General features: G+C 36.2%; 1 protein-coding gene across 14 annotated transcripts; it reads left to right on the top strand.

The window, feature by feature from the left end:
- The first annotated feature begins 5,842 nt into the window (after positions 1–5,842).
- On the top strand, positions 5,843–19,898 carry LOC132311208 (uncharacterized). Of its 14 annotated transcripts, none has more exons than XM_059809006.1 (7): positions 5,843–5,993; positions 6,695–6,785; positions 8,281–8,382; positions 8,601–8,713; positions 17,981–18,440; positions 18,527–18,752; positions 19,235–19,898. In XM_059809006.1, the coding sequence occupies exons 2-7, from the start codon at positions 6,753–6,755 to the stop codon at positions 19,741–19,743; spliced, it is 1,443 nt and encodes a 480-aa protein (XP_059664989.1). In that variant the 5' UTR covers positions 5,843–5,993; positions 6,695–6,752; the 3' UTR covers positions 19,744–19,898. The 14 variants fall into 14 exon arrangements, with proteins under 14 accessions (XP_059664989.1, XP_059664991.1, XP_059664996.1 ...); XM_059809007.1 differs by having other exon boundaries at positions 5,857–5,993; positions 6,692–6,785; XM_059809008.1 differs by lacking the exon at positions 8,281–8,382 and having other exon boundaries at positions 5,844–5,993.
- The last annotated feature ends 1,449 nt before the right edge of the window (positions 19,899–21,347 follow it).

The raw sequence follows: 21,347 nt of genomic DNA, 5'->3' as shown, positions 1-21,347 counted from the left end.
GAAATAAATTGCTTAATTAAATTTCAGCAATTGTTATGGGATTTAGTAAGTTATTTAAACTTATTTTATATGCATGGTGAAGTATTTTAATAACCAATTGGACTTGTGGCATAGTGTATGGCTCCGTGCTAAAAGATGAAACAGAATACGAGTATACAACTTAGTACGCTGTTGTCGGACGAAAGGAACTAAATTGCCTAGATTAGTTTAGCAATTAATTGGACTATACTATGATTATAAAACTTATTTGTAATGCATGATAGAGTCATATATATATTAGATGTGATCTACGCCTGCTTTGGATGCTAGTTGTTGAACTTTTAAACCGTTTCCTGCAAATACATGGTTTAACTCTTGGATTTAAATTGCTGAAACTATAAATAGTCTCCTGCAAGTATTTGGGACGGTTCTGGATTGTAAATTGGTAAACTGTTAATTATGTGTTGTAATTTACATGGGTTGGATGTTAATTGTGGAATCTTATATATTATTCTACAGTTAATTGGATTATGGTTTTGAACTGTAATTGTTGTGGCATTGTATAAACTATTCTACAATGATATGGATAATTGGTTTTGGATTGTAAATTACTTGCTTATTATTTATATGTTGTAATTTACATGGATATGGAGGATCGTATGCACCGGTATGGGACGGTGACATACTAGGTATGGTTTAGCTCAAAACGCTCATTCCTACTTTATGGATTTTAATTGGTGAACAGTTCTACCTGTTCAATCAATTATATGAATTTTGTGGATTGTATGCACCGGTATGGGACGGTGACATACTAGGGACAGACTGATTCAAAATAACTCAGTCCTACCTATTTTGGATTAAGGGTTCGAATTATAAAAACATAATTCTCCTTATATTTAAGTCTGTGCAGCTGAATAAGCTGAACGACTTATTGGATTTCCTATTGATGGATATGAATGGACGTTATATATATGTTTATGGTACCACGAGATGAGCTTGAGCCTCAGACTCGTTGGTTAGGGTGCGTATATGCAGTGGATGCGTAGCTAGCTATAGTAGGTTGAGGTGTACCCTGTTAGGTCTAGGTACTCATGCCCACCTTTGGGTGCATTTTCGCATGTTGCTTTCTATTCAGGTTGAGACCCCTACTGTAGTCCAGTGAATGTCCCTTAGTGTGGATATATATATATATATGTATGGACTAGATAGCTATTGTTGAGATATCTAGGGTGTATCTGCGTATCGAGTCACTGTTTGGATTGTAGTTAGAGAAGAATTTGCATGTGGGCCTAACCCACTCTTATTTTTACAGGTGTTTGTTAGTTCCAGACTTGGAGCTGGATCGTGCTGAGCAGATACAGTTATTCACTCCACCGATGACCAGGGTTTTATTTCATATTTTAGACTTGGGTTTCGTTTCCAATCTTTTGAGTTCAGTGAGGTATTTTAGGGGTCCACTGGATGGATTCCCGAGTTGTAATAGAAATGGAGAAGTAGGATGTATCAGAATCATTCTTTGTTAATTAAATTTTATTCTGAGGTTTTTGGATTATTATTCTAGTTTCTTTTCAGCAATTTATTTATTCTTGTTTTCTTATTTGTATTCTGTGTTCGATTATTGCTAATTGATTTGATATCCTTGGATTATCAGGCGTGGGCCTGGCCAACCCGCATCCGGAAATCCGGGGGTATTACAGTTGATTTTATTGTATTTTGCTTTTATCTGCTGTATTCCTGCCCTAAGTCTTATTCTGAAGCATTGTACTAATTTTGCCATATATATATACATATTTTTTGCCTATTTTTCCCTTGTGTGTGTCGAATTGTCATATTTGATTGTGTTTAATGATATATATATCTATTTTACTCTATATACTTGATACCCTGATATGTGTTGTGGAGTGTGATTATTTTGCCACGGGTTATAGACCAAGTTTAGGGGTGATATTCCTATTTTGCCCTTTTGAGCTGTAATTGCGTAATCTTTACTGGTTTTGCGTACTATGGTAATATCTTTCTAACTCTACATTTGTTTTCCCACATTGAGGACAATGTGCACAATAGGTTTGGGGGTAAGGTGGTGTCCTTCTAAAATTTGTTGTTGATATGTTATGCATAAGTGGATGAATTTTAACTGTTTAAGTATGAGTTTGAATCTGTTATTATGTTATGATGTCCATATGTAATATGATATTAGTTAAAGACCGTATACCGAATTCATGTTGAATGAGAATTTTTTATTTATTTTTTATTTTTTTTATATAAGTTGGTGGCCTGTGGCCCACTTTGTCAGGATAATTGCAATTTGATGATTTTGATTCTTAGAATATTTCACTTTGCACATGTTCACACTTGCATGCATTCTATGCGGTATAAACTGAAATCTTATTTTGTTTTGTGTTAAATTGAGATGAATAGGTGAATTTGATAATTTTGAGAACCGAGGTATAAAAAATGGTATGTTTGGATTAAAAATGAAAAGAGCTCTTTCACTGAGTAATTGGGACTCTTGCCTCATTAAGCATTGAGGACTTACATAGAAAAGTGAAAGAGACAAAATAAAAAGAAACAAAGGGTCAAGTTTGAGTCTGTAGCCTATATTGCTTGAACAATTAAGTCCTTAGGGGTGTTTTAACACCTAATACCCTAAAACTATCTGGTTTGGGAGTCATTGGCTAAAAACTTGTTATACAAGTGATTTAAAGAGTTTAAGAGATCCGAGCATTGCACAGTACCATGTTTAGTTGAAAAAAATGAGTGATGAATGAAATAAATGCATACCTGTAAAAATTAGAAAAAATACATTGGGGATCGGGATTTGAAAGGTTTACTTGTGAATTGAGGGATAGCATAGAACATATATGATTATGGATAGTAAGTCACATATTTAAAACTGTGTGTTCACTTCTAAAAAGGATTTTGGGGATTGGGATTGTTGAATATGTGATTAAACTGACATGTGGGGACCATGGTTGCTGATATGATATTGAGAGTTTGAGAATTTTCCTGAGTAATATAGTTCTTTATACTTGTTGTATTTGACTGATTGATGCATTACTAGTTCATTATGATGTGAAAACAGATTTGAATGAGCTTATTGTGGAAATAAGATACTGATTTGAGATGTTTGTGGGTACCATCACTAGAAACCCTCACGAGACTACAACTCGTCCACTAGAGGTAACCTAGGGGTTAAAAGGCTTGTTACATAGGCTAAATGCAACCGTGATTTCCACGAAAACGGCTTTTTAGTTCTGTATTGTTAAGAGACTAGCAATATATAAGTTTGGGGGTGTGATGAACGCTGAATATTGCATATTCGAGCCCCTAAAAGTGCGTATGTTAAGACTTTAAGTAGTACTTTTATCCATTTTTAGACTGATTTGAGTTTACTTTGTATTTCTAGGTACTTTCCCAAATAAATGGTTAAAACTGGGATTTTATGATGAAAATACTGATATTGAAGCTTATAGAGTCGTTGCCGATCATCTGAAATAAGCTTGGAGTCAAAATGGTGATTTTAGAGAAGTTCAAGTGCCAAAGCTCGAGCACAAGTTCCTTGGCTTAAGCACAAAGTCAACTAAAGCAAGAAAAGCAACCAAGGCCAAAAGGCTCGAGTAGAGATCTTTTTGCTCAAGCAAAGACGCAAGGTGCTCGAGCCCTTAATTGCCTCGGAATATGAAAAGACGCTTCAGAAGTTCCATGTTGCCAGACCTTAAGTAGAGACCAAAAGGTTCGAGCATAATCCAAGAAACTCGAGCAGAAGTCCCAAGGCTCGAGCACCTAAGCAAAATGATCTAGCACCATGAAGAAATTATCCCAAAATATTCTAAGTGTTGATGAAAAAGACGTTTCGGAAAAGATTTGAAGAAAATTGGCTAAGTATAGAATTCCTGCTCGAGCATAAGTCAAAAGGCTTGAGCACATGCCAAAAAGCTTGAGTAGAAGCTTCTCTGCTCGAACTTTTGCTGTTAAGTCAGATTTCTAAGTTGCAGGATTTATTCTAATTCAGTCCTATTTTATTCTAGATGGGGCCAGATGACCCTAGAAGACCTAAAGCCCATGCAATCCTTATTAGAAGTCAGTTGCTTCTATAAAAGGATGCATAAGGCCACATAAAATCTCTCTTGTTCTTTGGTTTTAGTTTTCTTTATTTGAAGAAAATTGGTTAAGTATAGAATTCCTGCTCGAGCATAAGTCAAAAGGCTTGAGCACATGCCAAAAAGCTCGAGTAGAAGCTTCTCTGCTCGAACTTTTGCTGTTAAGTCAGATTTCTAAGTTGCAGGATTTATTCTAATTAAGTCCTATTTTATTCTAGATGGGGCCAGATGACCCTAGAAGACCTAAAGCCCATGCAATCCTTATTAGAAGTCAGTTGCTTCTATAAAAGGATGCATAAGGCCACATAAAATCTCTCTTGTTCTTTGGTTTTAGTTTTCTTTATTTTAGATCTAGTGGCAACTTTTAGGGTTTTTGGAAGTTGTTCTAAAGCATTGAAGGTGAAGATCCTCAGAAGAGAAGTGCAGTCCATGATAATGAAGACCATAACAACACAGATGATATCTTGCGTCGTTATGAGTAGCTAAATCTCCTTTTAGGGCATTGATGTAACCCAAATTCGAAAATTATGGTTTGATTGTTCTATACTTTGGGAATTTAACTGCTTATGTATTTTGATTGCATGATTATAAGTAATTGACTTATATCAATTGGGTTCTAATGAAGTATATAGTTTTTGAATGATTAATACCTTGTCTTAAATTTAATTGTTCATTAATTATATTCAACCTATTCTTAGTGTACGAGATTGGCGGCCAAGGGCTTCTCGGACAATAAGAATATAGATCATGCAATGGTGTTCAAATGTTTTTCATGAATGAATGTTTTCATAGTCTATGCCTAGGGAAGACAAGTTATATTACAACATTAGTTAGAAGTAGGTAAGTAGATAATTCGTGTCAACCGAAGATAGGTTACTATTAATTGAAATTAGGTTATTATTAATTGAAATTCATGAAACATCTTTCTTTAAATCTGAATGTTATTGAGTTTAATTCCATATGATACATAAGTGTTGAAATCACAAGGTTGAACAGTTGACCATAGTATGAGGTTCGTGTTGAAGTCAATCCTTAAGTTTTTCTTTCTCTGATCTCATTCCTTTATTTAGTTTAATTTTATTTATGCTAGTGACACACAACACAAACAATCTTTCTCTCTAAATCAAAATAATATTAATTGAACACTTGATAATCCACTATAGTCCTTGAGGTTCGACACTCTCTAAGTAGCCATATCTTGCAAATGATTCATTATATTGCGAGTGGTATTTTATTATTGAAGAAATTCACACACACCAAAGAGCACAAGCTATATAGAAGAGAAAGTAAGCATTGAAAGAAGGGTATGAAGACGCACATCCCTAGATTTTTTAATTTATTTGATAAGTAAAGTTGTATTAAGAAAAGCATCCCTTATGAAGTACACAAAGCCATATAGGGCCTCAAAACTCTTAAGGAATCCAAGAAAATCAACTATTTCATCCCTTTTTTTTTTACAAATTTTCCCTAGAATCTAACATAAAAGAGTGTTGAGAACTTCAACGCGCCAACAAGGGTCTTCTTCCCTTCAAAAGATCTCCTATTTTTTAAAAGTCATAATCACCATAGACACACAAAGACGTGACCCTCAACGAACTTGGTTAGCAGGGCAGACTCGCGCCAAGGCGACCAAGGCGGTTGCCTTGGGCCTCAAATTTTGAGGCCAACAGGGGATGAAAAAAAAAAAAATTAAAATAAAATGAATAATAATAATAATTATTATTATTAAGTTGGGGCAAGTCTTGGTCGGCTTGGGCCTCAAATTTTAGACGGGATGGGAAATTTTTTTTTTTTTTTGGAGTTAGGGCAAGTTTTTTAGACGATACAATCTGCGTCGACACTCCGCAGGACTTGCCCCAAGTGACACTCTGCAGCCTCCGCTATCGCCTCAGGCTCAGGTGACACCGTGACAAGGTATGTTCATCCAATCTCTCTCTTCTCTCTCCTTTTGCATGAATCAATCTTTTTCTTTTTTCCTCTCCCTAAGTCCACTCCAGTCTCACAACAGCAGCAACCATACCCCTTTTCCTCATAATTTTTTACATTTTCACATTCAATCCTACGAAAATTAAGGATCCCTTCTAGTGGGTTGAGGACCTGAGGTAATAATTAACTTTTTCGATCTCTAAATTATACTTAAAAGTGCCAAATTGAGGGTTTTTATTTTTTAAATTTTTTATTTTATTTTTGTATGAAGATACATACCACCATTATTGATGTTGTTTGAAGTTGGCTCAGCTAGAATTTCAGTTTATAATACTGTTAAAGGCTCAAAGCACTTGCCATCAGAATGTACAAACACATGGAAATCAAGAGCAGGCTTTAACAAAACAAAAGTTAATGGTAGGTTTTCTGTAGCAGTGATCAATCAATCACTGCTACTAAAGTTGATTCTTCATCCTGAAATCAAGAAAGGGGTAATTGGCTTCCAAAAAACACACACAAAGCTCCAGTGCAAACTCCAGCCAGGAGATCATTCGACCAAACTGCTTGATTTTAGATATTTTTTTTTATATTATATTTATTGTATGATCGGCAATGCTTAGTTATTATTGTTTCCGTTTGATTCTCCATCCGCTTTATGTCAATTGTGATCTTCTTTCACATGCTAGCAGGACACTCTTCTTAGGATCTCGTAAGGTTATTTGCCTTGAACTTGAATCAAATCATTGCATGTTGAGGACACTCTTCTTAGGATCTCGTGAGGTTATTTGCCTTGAACATTTACTTTGAATTAAAGCTGAATTTTGATTTTTGTAACTAAGTTGTGTTGAATATTTCATTTTAATTTTTTGATGTAAACTGGATCGTGCTCTTATTAAAGCGCCAAGACCGGGTGTTCTTTTGTGTTTTTTCAACATTAATATATTTTATATTCTTATCATCTCATATTAATGAAAATTCAACATTCTTATAATTTTTATGCCTGTGAAAATTTCACTCTTTAATTGATAGATTTATTATTATTAGTTACTTGTCTTATGCACACTGCACAGGCACACAATTATTTATTGGTGGTGACAGATTTATAGTTATTAGTTAGTTGTCTTGTGCAAACTGCACAGGTGCGCAATTATTTATTGTGGTGATAAAAATTTATAGTTACTAGGTAGTTGTCTTAAGTACACTACACAGACGCACAATTATTTATTGGTGGTGATAGATTTATAGTTATTAGTTAGTTGTCTTATGCAGACTATATAGACGCGCAATTATTTGTTGGTGGTGATATATTTATAGTTATTAGTTAGTTGTCTTATGCACAATGCACAGGCGCACAATTATATTCGCTATAGAATTTGAAAACAACGTGTGAAAATTCCGCACTCTTATAATTTTTTTTGCGCGTGTGAAACTTAAGGGCCTCACATTTGAAAGTTCGCCTAGGGCCTCTCAAAATATTTGAAATCTCAGGGCGGCCCTGTTGGTTAATTTGTTATCAATTAAGCCGTGGTTAATTTGTTATCAATTGATATAAAGTGCAGACATTAGTAAAAATAAACATAAATTTGTGTAATGTATTTTTGGCACTCGCATTTGAAAGTTTGCCTAGGGCCTCTCAAAATTTTGAGAATTTCAAGGCCGGCCTACAACACTATCATTAGACTTCAACTATCCCACACATGCAGTGTATAATTAAGGAATAGCTTCATGGGATATACATAGCCTTGTTAATTGGACTATTCCCTTGAAGTTTGACCACCCATGAAACAAAATTTAGTGAAATCCATCTAAAACTTAATTCAACATTTGTAAAATGTACACTATATGTCTAACTTTTGGCTTGTACTTGCCATAATTAATGATTTGATTTAACTAAAAAGGATATCATTTCATTTAGGATTGATAAGAGCTGTTGTCTTATTTTTTTTTAGCTTTTTCAAAAGAAAAATTTATTTTACCATTTGTCTTTTATTTAAATTTGTCTATAACCTATGTGAGAGTGTCATAATATGTATTATTGCTCAATTATATTTAATAAGTTCATTAGTTTAATTGGAATCAACAAATTGCTAACATTTGTATTTAGTTATGGAATATTAATAAGCTCATTGATTGATTGAAACCAACAAATAACATTTGTATTTAGTTTGATGTGTTTTAATGAATTTTTATTATTATATTAATTAAATATCCCTGGTCTTAACAGTCTAGGTCTCTCTGTGTCACTCTCAGATCGTCTGTCTTCATCTGGCTACAGTGTCTCTCTATCTCCAAAAATCCTTGGCTTTCGTCTTCCTATCTTCTTCCATCTCGTTCTCTCTCTTCCTCGACACAAACTGATTTTCAGGCTGAAGCCCAGGTGAGGATAAACAATTATTCACATTAATTCTTACACTACCCTCAAGCTCTCTCTCTATATTTATGTGTCTGTGTGTATATATGTGCTCTCTGATAAGTGACGTCCAAGTTTCTATTAGTTAATCGTATTTTCCTTGTTTTCACATAAACCCATTTGATTTTTCTTTTTGAATCTGAATTTGGGCTGTTATTTCAGCATGATAATTCATTGTTTGGCAGCTCCTGAAGTCAGGCTATGAGTGTTTACTGGTGACCCTTACGAGGGCACTGCTTTCGTGGCTTCTTTTGATGCAAATCGCTGCTTTGGTATGTGGTTTCTCATTCAATTTTGGGTCAGATTCTCTTTCATCTTTATTTATTTATTTTTATTTTTATTTTTTTTAACATCATAGGCTAATGCTTTTCTCTGCATATTGCATGTTTTACTACTCCCATGCATTTCATTTTTAATGAATTTTATGTTTATTTTTAGCTGAGATTTAACCACTTTATATCAATTGATAACAAATTAACCACGGCTTACTGATATTTAGCTGAGATTTTTGACCATGTTGTGGAATTCCACTTATTTTATGGTTCTTTGGAGTTTGGAAGTGAAGGAATGCAGGACATTTAGCGATTGAAACAAAACCAGTAAGTGAAGATGGGCAATGTAAATGATGGGGTGGGGCTCAATAATATAGTAGTTGGTGAAGAGCACCGGCTATATAGAAGAGAAAGTAAGCATTGAGAGAAGGGTGTGCAAACCTATCAACTTTTATTTTATTTTATTTGATAAGTAAAGTTGTATTAAGAAGCGCATCCCTCATGAACTACACAAGGCCAGATAGGGCCTCTAAATTCTCAAGGAATCCAAAAAAATCAACTATTTCATCCATTTTTTTTTCACAAATTTTCGCTAGAACCTAACAGAAAAGAGTGTTAATAATGGAGAACTTCAGCATGCCAATAGGGGTCGTCTTCCCTTCAAAAGATCTCCTATTTCTTTCAAGCCATAAACACCATCAGATGCACAAAGGAGTGACCCTTCACAAACTTGGGCCCCACTATAGATCCTCTCCAAGCCTTTGGAAGGCCTGGGCATAACCCATTGAACCCCGAACAAAGTCAGTATCAAAACCCAACAATCCCCGGGCAATGCAAAAGAAGATGATCAACTGTCGCCTCATTTCTCAAGCGCATGCTACAAAAGTTGACCACAACTTGTCTCCTCCTCCAAAGATTCTCGTGGGTCAAAATCTTCCCCAACACAGATGTCCATGTGAAGATAGCCACTTTGGTGCATGAAGGCATGGCGAATTTAATAGACCCCAAGAGTACTTATGTGATATTGCACCAATGGTGCACTTAACAAAGGCACACCAAAGAGGGAGGGACAAGGGAGATACGGCTGGAGGGTGCACTTTGTTAGATTATGGATCGTTACCCTGGGATCTAATTAGGATTGAGTACGATAAGTAAATTAGACCTAGATGGTGAATAGGTCTAATGGATATTTATTTATATTTCCACTATCTTATGAACTATTGGAAATTTTAGTTAGTCTAGTTATCTTGTAGCTAATTTTTTATCCACACAATCATGCAACCATACAAAATGGATAGAGAGTACATAGAAAAGATTTTTTATGTGAAAAACCCTAAACAAGGAATAATTAGAGGACCTAATTCAGCCATGAACAATCTAGGCTAGGAAGAACGGACACTCCTAAAAGGGCAAAGAATCCGTATCGGACATCGACACGCGCCGGACATCGACACGCGCCGGACACGTCAACACGCTCCGGACACGTCAACACGTGTTAGACACACCAAAACACGTGTCCGAATATTTTATACTATTTTGACTATCTGGACACACCGTGGATACGCTTCCGAGACGCCATGGATACGTATCCGACACGCCATGGATACGTGTCCGACACGCGTGTCCCACTCTTTGGGGATTTTAAAGAAAGTTTTTGAACAATGTTGAGGTGAAGTGTAAATATTAGGAGTTGTTTAATTACATAATTAATTACAAACTTCTTGTTTCATAAAACAATTTTATATTCAAAGAATTAGATATTTATTCTTAAATTTTAGGTCAAAGGTTCGAACCCTTGCACGATCATCTTTGACTCTCTTGTTGTCCCACCAACCAAGCTTCGCTACCTGTGAATGGTCTCTCTAGCTATTTCTCCCCTTTTCTCTCTTATTCTTCGTCCTCCTCCTTTTCTTCTTGTTCTTTTTTTCTTTTATATGGATTCTTAGCTTTATTTATAACCAAGGCCTAATTCTTTTATAACAAAATCCTAATAGCCTTTGTCTCTCTCCTTTTTCTTTTTTTCTTAACCCTCTTTCTATCATTCTTTCTTATTTCCAGCAAAACACATTTTTTTTTTCATTATGAGATTGTAAAAAATAATATTACTCTTAATTTATTAAAGTACAACATCATATATATAGAAAATATGTTTCTTATTTGTCGTGTCCCGCCATGTCCGTGTCCTAATTTTTTAGGATTTGCCGTGTCGCCGTATCCGTGTCTTGTCGTATCTGTGTCCCGTATCCGTTTCCGTGCTTCTTAGCATCTAGGTTAATAGCTCCCACAACCTAGAACCTCTAGTTACCTCTTGACATAGAATATAATTGTGATGTTGTAGGCTTGTAGCCTGAATTTGTTTCGGTGGGCTTGGAAAGATTTTTTGAACTGTTTTTTTTTTTGCTTGTGGGTCTTGGACCTTATTTAGTACTCTCTTATAGCCCGGTATACAAGGGCGTTTAGGGCTTCGAGTGGGAGAACAAGAGAACATTGAAAGTTGTAGAATGAGAGTGAGAGCAAGAGCTAGGGTTTGGGAACTGAAAGTTATAATCTCCTTCTGCATAGTAAAATCTTTTGCCGAATCTTCACCGTGGTTGTAGGCTTAGACTTGAGCCAAACCAGGTAAATCTTTGTGTTCTTTGTGTGTGGTGTGTCTACTTTTCTGTTGTGATTCTTGTTATGTTCTTGGTTTGCTGCGTTTGTCATAACAAGAACAAACTCTCCACTTGAGTCTGTAGACCCTTTAGTCCACTCTGTCAACATATTATACTTCTCCATATGTTGTTAAATCCTTCTACTCTGATATTGATTTGGTGAATTGCTCTCCAATGGTTATATGATGATTTCCTTCTTGTTGATCACTCAATCTCGTATATTGTTCAATCTATTGGACACACTAGGATTGAGGAACATGGATTTTCTCTCTCTAAAATATGATTCTCTCTCTAGTTTGCTTAGAGACGTAGATTATCATTTATAACTCCATATTTATAGTCAATATAGGAGACACATGATAAATAGAATTCCATTAGAAATCTGATTTGAGAGAGTTACCAAAACACCTACCAGAGGTTTCTCAATCGATTGAGGCACACTGGATTATAAATTGAAATTTTGGAAAAGCTTTCGATCGATCTACCTATAAATAGAGGCGTCCTGGACATCATTCAACCAATCGACCCATTGTTTTGTAAAAATTCTAGTTGTCGAGAATTATTGTAAAAACTTTAGTTTGAAACCCTAGTTTTGACAAATAAGATTAAGACATGATTTTGAGCCACATTTAAAATCAAATCTAGGTTTCTATGGTCTCATTTTCTTGTACCCTAGATATGTGATTGAGTGTGGATTTTGTGCCATATTCTTCTCTATTGTGCATTTTTAGGTGGAAATCTTGTGATGTGGAAGAGTAGGAAGCAAAGAGTAATCTGGATATCTTGTGTGCGAAATCTAAGGAACTAGTTCCAATAGAGATTCCTCTTATCTAATTCCGCGCCTTATGACGAAGGGGGAGCTAGTGTGGCATAAGGCCTATATGTATTCCAGCCTCCAAGGTAATTTTTCACTTTTTCGCTAGGGAAGAGGTTGGCGAGCCCTTCTCCTTATAAGATTCAACGAATCGTTGAAATGCTCCTTCTTGATCCTCTCACCACGAGCTTGAATGCCTTTATAGCAAAGACTACGTACTACATTTTTTGAAAGGAAGTATTTGGAAGCCCCTATAATTTTCTGCTTTCAAACCTGGTTGTTCAAGACCAATGCACCAGCCTTCTTAGTATTAATATTAACATCAAAATGCTACTAATTTGTATATTATACTTGTTATTATTAGTAATTTTTTTTTTTGACAAGTCTTGTTAATAACTACTCATATTTGTTTATAACGATAAATAACATTAAAATTACTCATGAACTTTTTTTTTTTTTTTTTTAATTTAATTTTTTAAGTAAAAAAATTACTCATGAACTTATACTATTAGTGTAAGTAAGTTATGGTTACAAGTAGGTTAAATTTCAAAAAACCCAATCACATTTAACCCAAACCCATTAATTAATTTGAACTTCCAGTCCAAGAATATGTTAATTACAATGAAAGCCCTACTTTGCTAAATAAGTGCAAATAATGCCCTGTGTGAATCAGCATTGCGGATCCATAAATGACTTCTGTTTACCCTTGATTTGTGCGTGTGTGTTTGTTTGCCTCCTTTTACTCACCAAATACAATAAGAAGTGTGAATATCAACAATATTCAATCATACACAAAAGATAAGAGTGGTTGTGCAACTCAAAACACCAATCTGTAGCCTCTAGAACACCTTCTGCTGAAACTAGGGTTTGAGGGGTAAAAATAGAAATTCGTGTCCCCAAAATTCCGAGATTAATCCCACAACCTTATATTACATTACAAACATACTCAGATGATAAACAAGATAAGTATAGCATGTGATTCACAATACAACTTCAATAAGGCCTTGACAACAGCTTCACTAATGAAGAGCAAGGGTTTTGGTAGGTCAAAACCGAAGGTGACCAAAGTTCTGTCCAAAAACCAACTTCAATAGCATTGATTCATCAAAATAAACTTACTAGCATGTAGATCAAACATTGTATAGTAAAATATAATCAATCTATATATGAATCACAAGGCTAAACCAGAAAATAGCTCAAATCACAGGTCTGAGATACAAAAATCATTCGCAGCAAAGTAAACCCCAAGAACAAGTGTTCTGCAAATGTGAATGACCAAATTATACCTGTATCAACCTTGACTTAGCACTACAGCAACCTCATGCTCAAAGTGAACCTTCAAACAAGCCCTTGCACCAGCAAAACATGACATCAAATGGACTTAATGATGAACACAACAACAATGATCAATTCAGTGACATTTGTATAAAGATTTCAGGTTCAGATCATTATTAAGGACCTTAGAAATAATGGTTCATATGAAACTCTCGAGATAGGTTCAATGCAGGTTACAATTAGGGTTTTTCAAGAGGCTTGTTCCTGCAGAATAACTATAATAGTATATATATACTCAAGCGCATACAATGCAAGTCCTACTACAAGAAGGATATACACATGGCACCCGGAACCAATCATTGGCCAGAGAATATTCTGAAATTCTGTGTGTGAATAGACCACAATGCCCTTGCCAATTTAGCAATTTTGTCCTCTAGCATACCAGAAATTACAACTCACAATATCAAGGCTGTAATAGCATTCTTATCCAAGACTTGGTGATTAGGAAATGCAATGTAGTGTATACTTCTCACTCTAGGACCACAACAACGTGTCACACACATGAGCTTCAAGTAGAAAGACTAAAATATCCTTGAAACAACCACTTGTCATTCTCAGCATCAATCTGTTGCTGAGGCTGTGTAATTCACAATGCAGCTCAATTCACAGCTTTTCAATGCAATGCAGCTATATGAACAAATGTATAAACATATAATACAATTGTGAAATGACCATAGTACCCTTGGATAACCCTGTAGCCAATTTTCATTTGTTGAACCTCAATTAGAACAGGCTTTAACATTCTGAATGGCTGCAATGTACTATCTTAAACCATTGTGACATTGTATCACAAGATGGCAAAAGACCATACGACCCCTGAGAGATGATATAAGTCACAGTGCACAACAATGGTGATGATATAAGCCCTTGGCAGTTCTGAAACACCAAGTTTTGACATTAAAGACCCCCCCCCCCCCCCTCGTTTCTCTCTCCTTTTCTTTCTCTCTCGCGCACACATCACTATCACAAGTGAGTTTGAAACTGAACCAATTTAATCAGAACTGTATGAAATGATTTTGCTTTTGAGCAAGGAAAGAATCTTAACTTTTAGTTGTGGAAGATATTGTTTTATTCCCTCGTAAAAATTTAATTATGTTTTTGATGTAGGACAGAATTTTCGACGAACCTGTTTTGACTCGAAGAAAACCATTTTTGATTGGAACCGACCCAATAAACAAAACCCACTAAGGAGTGATTTAAGGGTTCCTATAATAATATTCTCCATCACCCACTAAGTCAAATTAAGTCGTTTAAAGCCCCGAAATAGTGTTTTTCACTCCTATAGGAAGATTGTGGAATTTTTCGGGAGTTTTTTTTCGTGGCCTAAACGAAGTCGGATTATTATTAATTTTGGAATTTATTAGTTTTTAGTGAATAGGTTTCTTATTCTATTTTTTTTTGTAAATTTTTTGGAGAAATTAAAATTAGGCTTATTTTTAGTTTAAGTTTCCTTTTGATATTAGGTTGTCTTGTGTTCTAAGGTTTCCTTATAAGTAATGTTTTTTTTTTTTCGTTATAAATACATGTACTGCAAAGAGAATCACCAATTCAAAGTTGTTCTTTTGTTCATTATTGAACGTTCTTAGCTTCCGCTCCATCAATTTTTGATTCTTTAACCTCACAACTAGTAGTTGGCTTTAACATATGTCTACCTTCATTTATCTTATAATTGATTGCAAAATTATAAGTGGGGGAATTTTAACATGATACATTCCCCAATGGCTAGGAGGATTGAGAAGTTTCAGTGGAATTTCCTTTGGGGTGGTACAGGGGAGTAATTCAAGTACCATTTGGTTTGTTGGGAGCAGGTTTGTAGATTGATCTGGTTGGGAGGCCCAGGGATTAGGAGACTGGAGCCTTTCAACAAGACCCTTCTGGGTAAGTGGTTGTGGAGGTTTGGCATGGAGAGGCAAAGACTTTGGAGAGGAGAGAGGAGGTTGGTGCTCTCTTGAGGTGAGGATCCTAGGTGGTATTGGTGTTTTGAAGTTCATCCAGAAGGGGTGGGGTGGACTCTCTAAACACATCAGATTCAGAGTCCGGGATGGGAGGGGAATCTGATTCTGGAAGGACATTTGGCGTGGTGACCGTTCTTTGGCTTGCACATATGCTAGACTTTTCAGGATTGCCTTGGATAGACACGCCTTGGTGGCCAACTGTTATTGGCTTGATAACTGGAGGACGACTTGGGATGTTCGATTCTTGGGGCATTTTCAGGATTGGGAGTTGGACAATGCCATTGGGTTCTTGGAGCTGCTGTATCGCCTGGATGTTGTGGCCTGTGGGCTGGATTCTCGGGTATTGGTTCCCTCTCCTAAGGGGCGCTTTGATGTTTGCTCTCTCTGTAGGTGCCTTTCAGATGCTATAGGGCCTGCTTTCCCATGGAAGGCTGTTTGGTTTTCTAAGGCCCCCCTCAAGGTGGCTTTTTTGTGTGGACAACAGTTCTGGGGAGGATTCTGACTCTGGATCACCTGAGAAGGAGAAGGCATGTGGTTTTCAATTGGTGCTGTATGTGCAAGAGAGATGAGGAGACAATGGATCATTTTCTGCTGCACTGCCCAGTGGCCTGGGATAGCTGGAGGTTTTTTGTTTTTTTGATAAGTAAAAATGTATTAGAAAGCGTTCAAAAGGGTTGGGATAGCTAAAGCTTATTGTTGGGTTTGTTCTGTGTCTATGTTGGTGATTGGATAGATACCCAATGAATTCTTAACACGACTCGTTGAACTTTAAATCTTTTACCGGGGTTCAGTTAATCAACTTCAACAGTGGATGCACACGGAAGAACAGGGGAGTGAAGAATGACATCATTGCTTTTTGAATCAACATATTGGGGCTTGTAATTTTTATTTTTATATCTTTTGTGTTAAACCATTTAGGAACTAAGAGATACGCAATGTTTGACATTGAGATTTTCAAGAATTTAGTACTTTCATATATGGTTCAAGTAGGCAGAAAATGTGTGCTTTTCAAGACAAAAGAAGTTTTTTGAAATGATACCTTTATTTCCAAGTCTTCCAGTTACTTAATCGCCTACTTTATAGACGAATCGTTTCTGGATTATAACTGGAACAACCCCACCCCCCACACCCCCGCCCCCCCCCCCCCCCCCCCCCCCTCCCTCCCTCCCTCCTCCTCTCCTCCTCCTCCTCCTTCCTTCATTCCTTTCTGGATCCATCTCACATCAATAAGTTGACCCCTACCCCGCTATCGGTAGTTTAAAACAAGTTTCCTTCGAAGTAGATATCTGAATGCCAAGTATGGCTCGTAATAATCTATCTTTCGGGGCGTACGACGATTCTTTCACCATTTGGGGCGTTAATTTACCTACTAAAATATCCCCCGTCTCTACCCAAGATCCCAGCATCACAATTCCATTTTTGTCTAAATTGCGGAGTAAATGTTCTTCTAAATGCGGTATTTCATTAGTGATCCTTGTAGAAGTTAGCTTTCGAGTGAGTAAGGATCTTCACTTGCACTGTTGGAAGTCAGCTCTTCCCTTGACTAGAGAAAGGGTTCCAGAAATCTCTGGTCCAATGACTTTTTTACCAGCATCCTGTTTGCAATGATTGAACTTTTCAACTCTGACTGCTGGTGTTTTATAGATTTATTGATTAGTTAAATTGAATCCAATATAGTTAACCAAAAGACGAGTTTTAATACATAAGGGTTTCTTTAGTAATATTAAGGCCTAATTAGTGTTATTTTGAAAATAATAGAAAAGATGGCCGTTTTTGGTTCATTTCAGCTTTTAAAGAACCCAAATTCTCTCTCTCTCTCATTTATATTTATATTTTTATTGTTTTAGGAATTTTTGCTGACACAAATATAACCATGCCCTTCCAAACATGTTACATAATTGCCATTTTCCTTCTGAAAACAGAAAATTTTCCAAATGTAATACAAGACGTTTGAGACATTTTGGTGACACGATTGAGAAGTTTTGCAATTATTAAAAAAAAATAAAAAGGGTTCTCATGCATTTTAAAACATATTACTAGTTGTAAGAAGAAAAAAAAGTTTAAAAATAACAAAAACAACACTCATCCCACCGTAAGCCCCAAATTAGTGATTACATTCATGATATTGTGGATAAAATAAGCAAAAATAATTTTTTTAACATATAATTATATTATTATTATATTTTATCCTTGCTGTGTCCGTATCAATTTTTTTTTTTTTTTTTCCTGGTTGAGATTTACCGTATCTCTGCATTCGTATTGTGTTGTACTTGTTCCGTTTTTGTGCCTCAGAATGAATTCCTTTCACTGGAGGCTGTGTAGCCTAATGGTACTTCTTCACCTTCCAAAGTAGAAGGTCGATGGTTCAAATCCCCATAGGGGCATGTGGGTGTGTGTGAGTGTGTTTCTTGCCATGAAAAAAGAAAAGAAGAATGAATTCCTTTTTTTTTTTTTTTTTCCTTGGGAAATTGGAAAAGCAATTATGCTTATGTTATGTAATATGTCTTATGTGCCTTGATATTCTGTTTATGTATACAGTGCAGGGGATTTCTTTGCTATGGAGAGCTCTGATGATGAAAAGGATGGTGTTTTTGAAAGTTATATACCTAAAGAAATGAATCATACTTTAGCATCTAATGGTACAAAATTTGTGGATGAGGTTCTCAATGGCCAGAATGAACGTTGTTTGGACAACTTTCGCATGGATAAGCATGTGTTTTATAAGTTGTGTGACATTTTACAAGCCAGGGGCTTGCTACGTCACACAAATCGAATCAAGATTGAGGAGCAATTAGCAATATTCATGTTCATTGTAGGCCATAATCTACGAACTCGAGCAGTCCAAGAGCTATTCAGATACTCAGGCGAAACTATTAGTCGTCATTTCAACAATGTTCTGAATGCAATTATGGCTATTTCATTAGATTTCTTTCAGCCTCCAGGGTCTGAAATTCCTGCAGAAATCCGAGATGATCCAAGATTTTATCCTTATTTTAAAGTAATCAAACACCAATACACTTCAATAAATTTTTATTATCATTCTGAAATGAAATTTAAGTAGCATTTTTTTATTTTTCTCATCAGGATTGCGTGGGAGCAGTTGATGGCATACATTTCCCAGTGATGGTGGGCGTAGATGAGCAAGGACCTTTCCGTAATAAAAATGGTTTTCTTTCGCAAAATGTTCTGGCAGCCTGCTCATTTGATTTGAAATTCCATTATGTTTTAGCTGGTTGGGAAGGCTCAGCAGCAGATATGCGAGTTCTAAATTCAGCTCTCACAAGGCGCAACAAACTGCAGGTCCCTGAAGGTATCATCTATCTTTTACAAGAAACTCATGATTCATTGTATAGGTTTACCACCAAGGGCTTTAGCCTAGTGGCACTTCCTCTTCCAAAGTAGACGCAAGGGTTCAAGTCCCCACATAAGGGGCTAAGTGGGGGTGTGATATGTTTCTTCCCAAAAAAATAAAAAATAAAAAATAAAAAATAAAAATTGTTCAGGTTTTGGACACTAAAAATCACAATGTTCCGGTCTGTCTTAGGGTGCAAGAGCTCTTGTTTTCATTATACTCATTAATGTTTCATCAATATTTTTCACAGAGGAATTTTTTTCTTTCTTAAAAGCAGAAGGGTGGGAAGACGTGGCAGGGTCTGGTTATGAATTTCTTATGAATATTGATATGTGTATGGGAAGAGAGAGTGGATTCGATTCATATCATGTCACTTTGTTGTTAAACTCCCCTTCTGTTATTAGGCCTATTGATAAAAAGATATTTCAATCCCGATGCAGGTAAATATTACCTTGTGGATGGCAAGTATGCAAATATCCCTGGCTTCATTGCTCCATATCATGGTGTTTCCTATGGCTTAATCGATGGTTTCCATCCACAAGATGCTAAAGAGCTATTTAATCATCGTCACTCATTATTGTGCAGTGCTACCAATCGTATTTTTGGCGCTTTGAGGGCACGCTTCCCAATCTTGATGTCTGCTCCTCCCTACCCGTTACCCACACAGGTGAAGTTGGTTGTAGCAGCATGTGCCTTACACAATTACATTCGTGGGGAGAAATCAGATGATTGGATTTTTAAAATGCACGAGCAGGAAGCTGACCTACAATTAGAAGATCCCATGCCGCCTCTAGAAATCGAGCAGCCATTGATGCATCCTGAAACCCAAGTTTCGGACATTTCTTTTGACACCGAACAACTGGAAAATGCTTCACATGTGCGGGACACTATTGCAGCTGAGATATGGAATGACTATATCCGTGATTTTTCTGCTATTCAGAATTGTTGACTGTGGTTTCCGTCAGGTAGGTTTAGAGTCCTTTTAGAATTTACAGCCATGTAGCATTTTCCCTTTTGAACTACACTTGCTTATCAAAGTTGAAATATATGAAAATTGTCACATTTTCTTTTATCAAATACCTGCATCAGCCTGGCTGTTAACTAGTGCTTGAAACTCTAGTTGAAATGCTCATCTAACCATCCTCTGATCGTTTGGATTGCTCCTACCCTTGAGAATCTGTTGAAGCCCCGCTCGAATGGATGATTGATGATTGGAAGTTGTTCAAGTTTCCAAGTATGGGTCTTATTGTTATAGTTGTAGCTATTGATCTCTTGATGCCGCAGAACCCTTGTTTATCAGTGACACGGAGGAGAAGATATTCAATGTGCCCAGTGCACCAGGCACATCACAGCCGTTCGTGTCGTGCATGCATGCACAACATATGCGGATATGGACGGTTGTGATGGCCTGGTGCACCGGGCACGAGATGCTTATTTTCGTTTATGTGCCCCTCTTTACTTATTTTGTCTGTAACAAAAAGTATGTTAAAGCATTTTTGGTATGGTACACATGAAACATCACAGGAAACATCATAGATATGCAATGGCTAAGCTACAGTTCACACACCTAGTTTTGAGGAGATATAGTAAGTTACAGCTCTTTGTAGGTGGATATGTATAGTTCAGTATTTTGAAAAGTCTTTTCAAGAATTATGAAAGCAAAAAAACAATTTTGAGTCTATTGATTCAGGTTTATGAGAGCTAAAATACTTCTCTAGAAGTTGACCTATTTTCAATCTACATAAGACAGATTTCATAAAACTGTTAGCTAATCAAAATCTTAAACTATTATGGAGTTTTTAAATTTTCGGAGAATACCTTGGACTGAATCAAGCTAACTTAATATTTTAGTATGCTATGTACAGTTTTTATTATTTATTATTATTATTATTATTATTATTTGGCAAACACAAACTAAGAGGAGACGTCTAGATGTATACACTTCACAGGGGTAAAACTATCTAGATTACACAGCACCTCTCTGTAGTCTTCTGGCATCCTTATCTCAGGTCCAAGACACCAAGCAACACTATCCCACTCCAAAATCAGTCTTAAGAATTCCATTGAAGAGCAAGGAAGAAGGTCAAGACCCGCCATTGAAGGAGGAGCTTCCGAGGTTTGAAGATTAAAGCAAATGAAGGCTTTTAACTTATTTTGCTCAAGAGAGTCAGAGACACAATATAGACCTTCTAAACACACTCACTCTCTCTTCTACACTTCATTTTCCTTCTCTCACTCTACGTTTCTTTTTCCTTTTTGCATCCCTTTAGGCCATCCGGAAGAATAGGACTTGGATTCAGTCCAATCCACTACTAATCCGGTTGGTCCAGTTGAATTTTGCATGGCTATTATTTTGCCACGTCGCACCCCTTAACTAACCCACGCTTCAGCCAAAGAAACCCAAGCAACAATAAGGGTATGTTTGGATAGACAGGGAGAAAAGAAAAGAAAGTATAGTATTAGTTAGGAGAGAAAATAAAATAAAAGAAAGGATAATATTAGTTTTAATTCGTGTTTGGATATAGATGGGGAAGAAAAGAAAAGAAAGAATAA

This window comes from Cornus florida, unplaced genomic scaffold (assembly GCF_030987335.1).
Source record: "Cornus florida cultivar Cherokee Brave unplaced genomic scaffold, ASM3098733v1 CherokeeBrave_3.0.0_Hap2_Chr06, whole genome shotgun sequence".
NCBI classification, from domain to species: Eukaryota; Viridiplantae; Streptophyta; class Magnoliopsida; order Cornales; family Cornaceae; genus Cornus; species Cornus florida.
The sequence above is the reverse complement of the archived record's forward strand: the minus strand, read 5'-3'. Positions and strand labels throughout refer to the sequence as shown.

Bases quoted from the DNA above. Each gene is read 5' to 3' on its own strand.
- LOC132311208 (XM_059809006.1), top strand. From the start codon at position 6,753: ATGTTGAGGACACTCTTCTTAGGATCTCGTGAG. The intron at 8,714-17,980 runs GTCAGATTCTCT...TTATGTATACAG, and splicing joins GGTTTCTCATTCAATTTTGG to TGCAGGGGATTTCTTTGCTA. The intron at 18,753-19,234 runs GTATCATCTATC...ATCCCGATGCAG, and splicing joins CAAACTGCAGGTCCCTGAAG to GTAAATATTACCTTGTGGAT.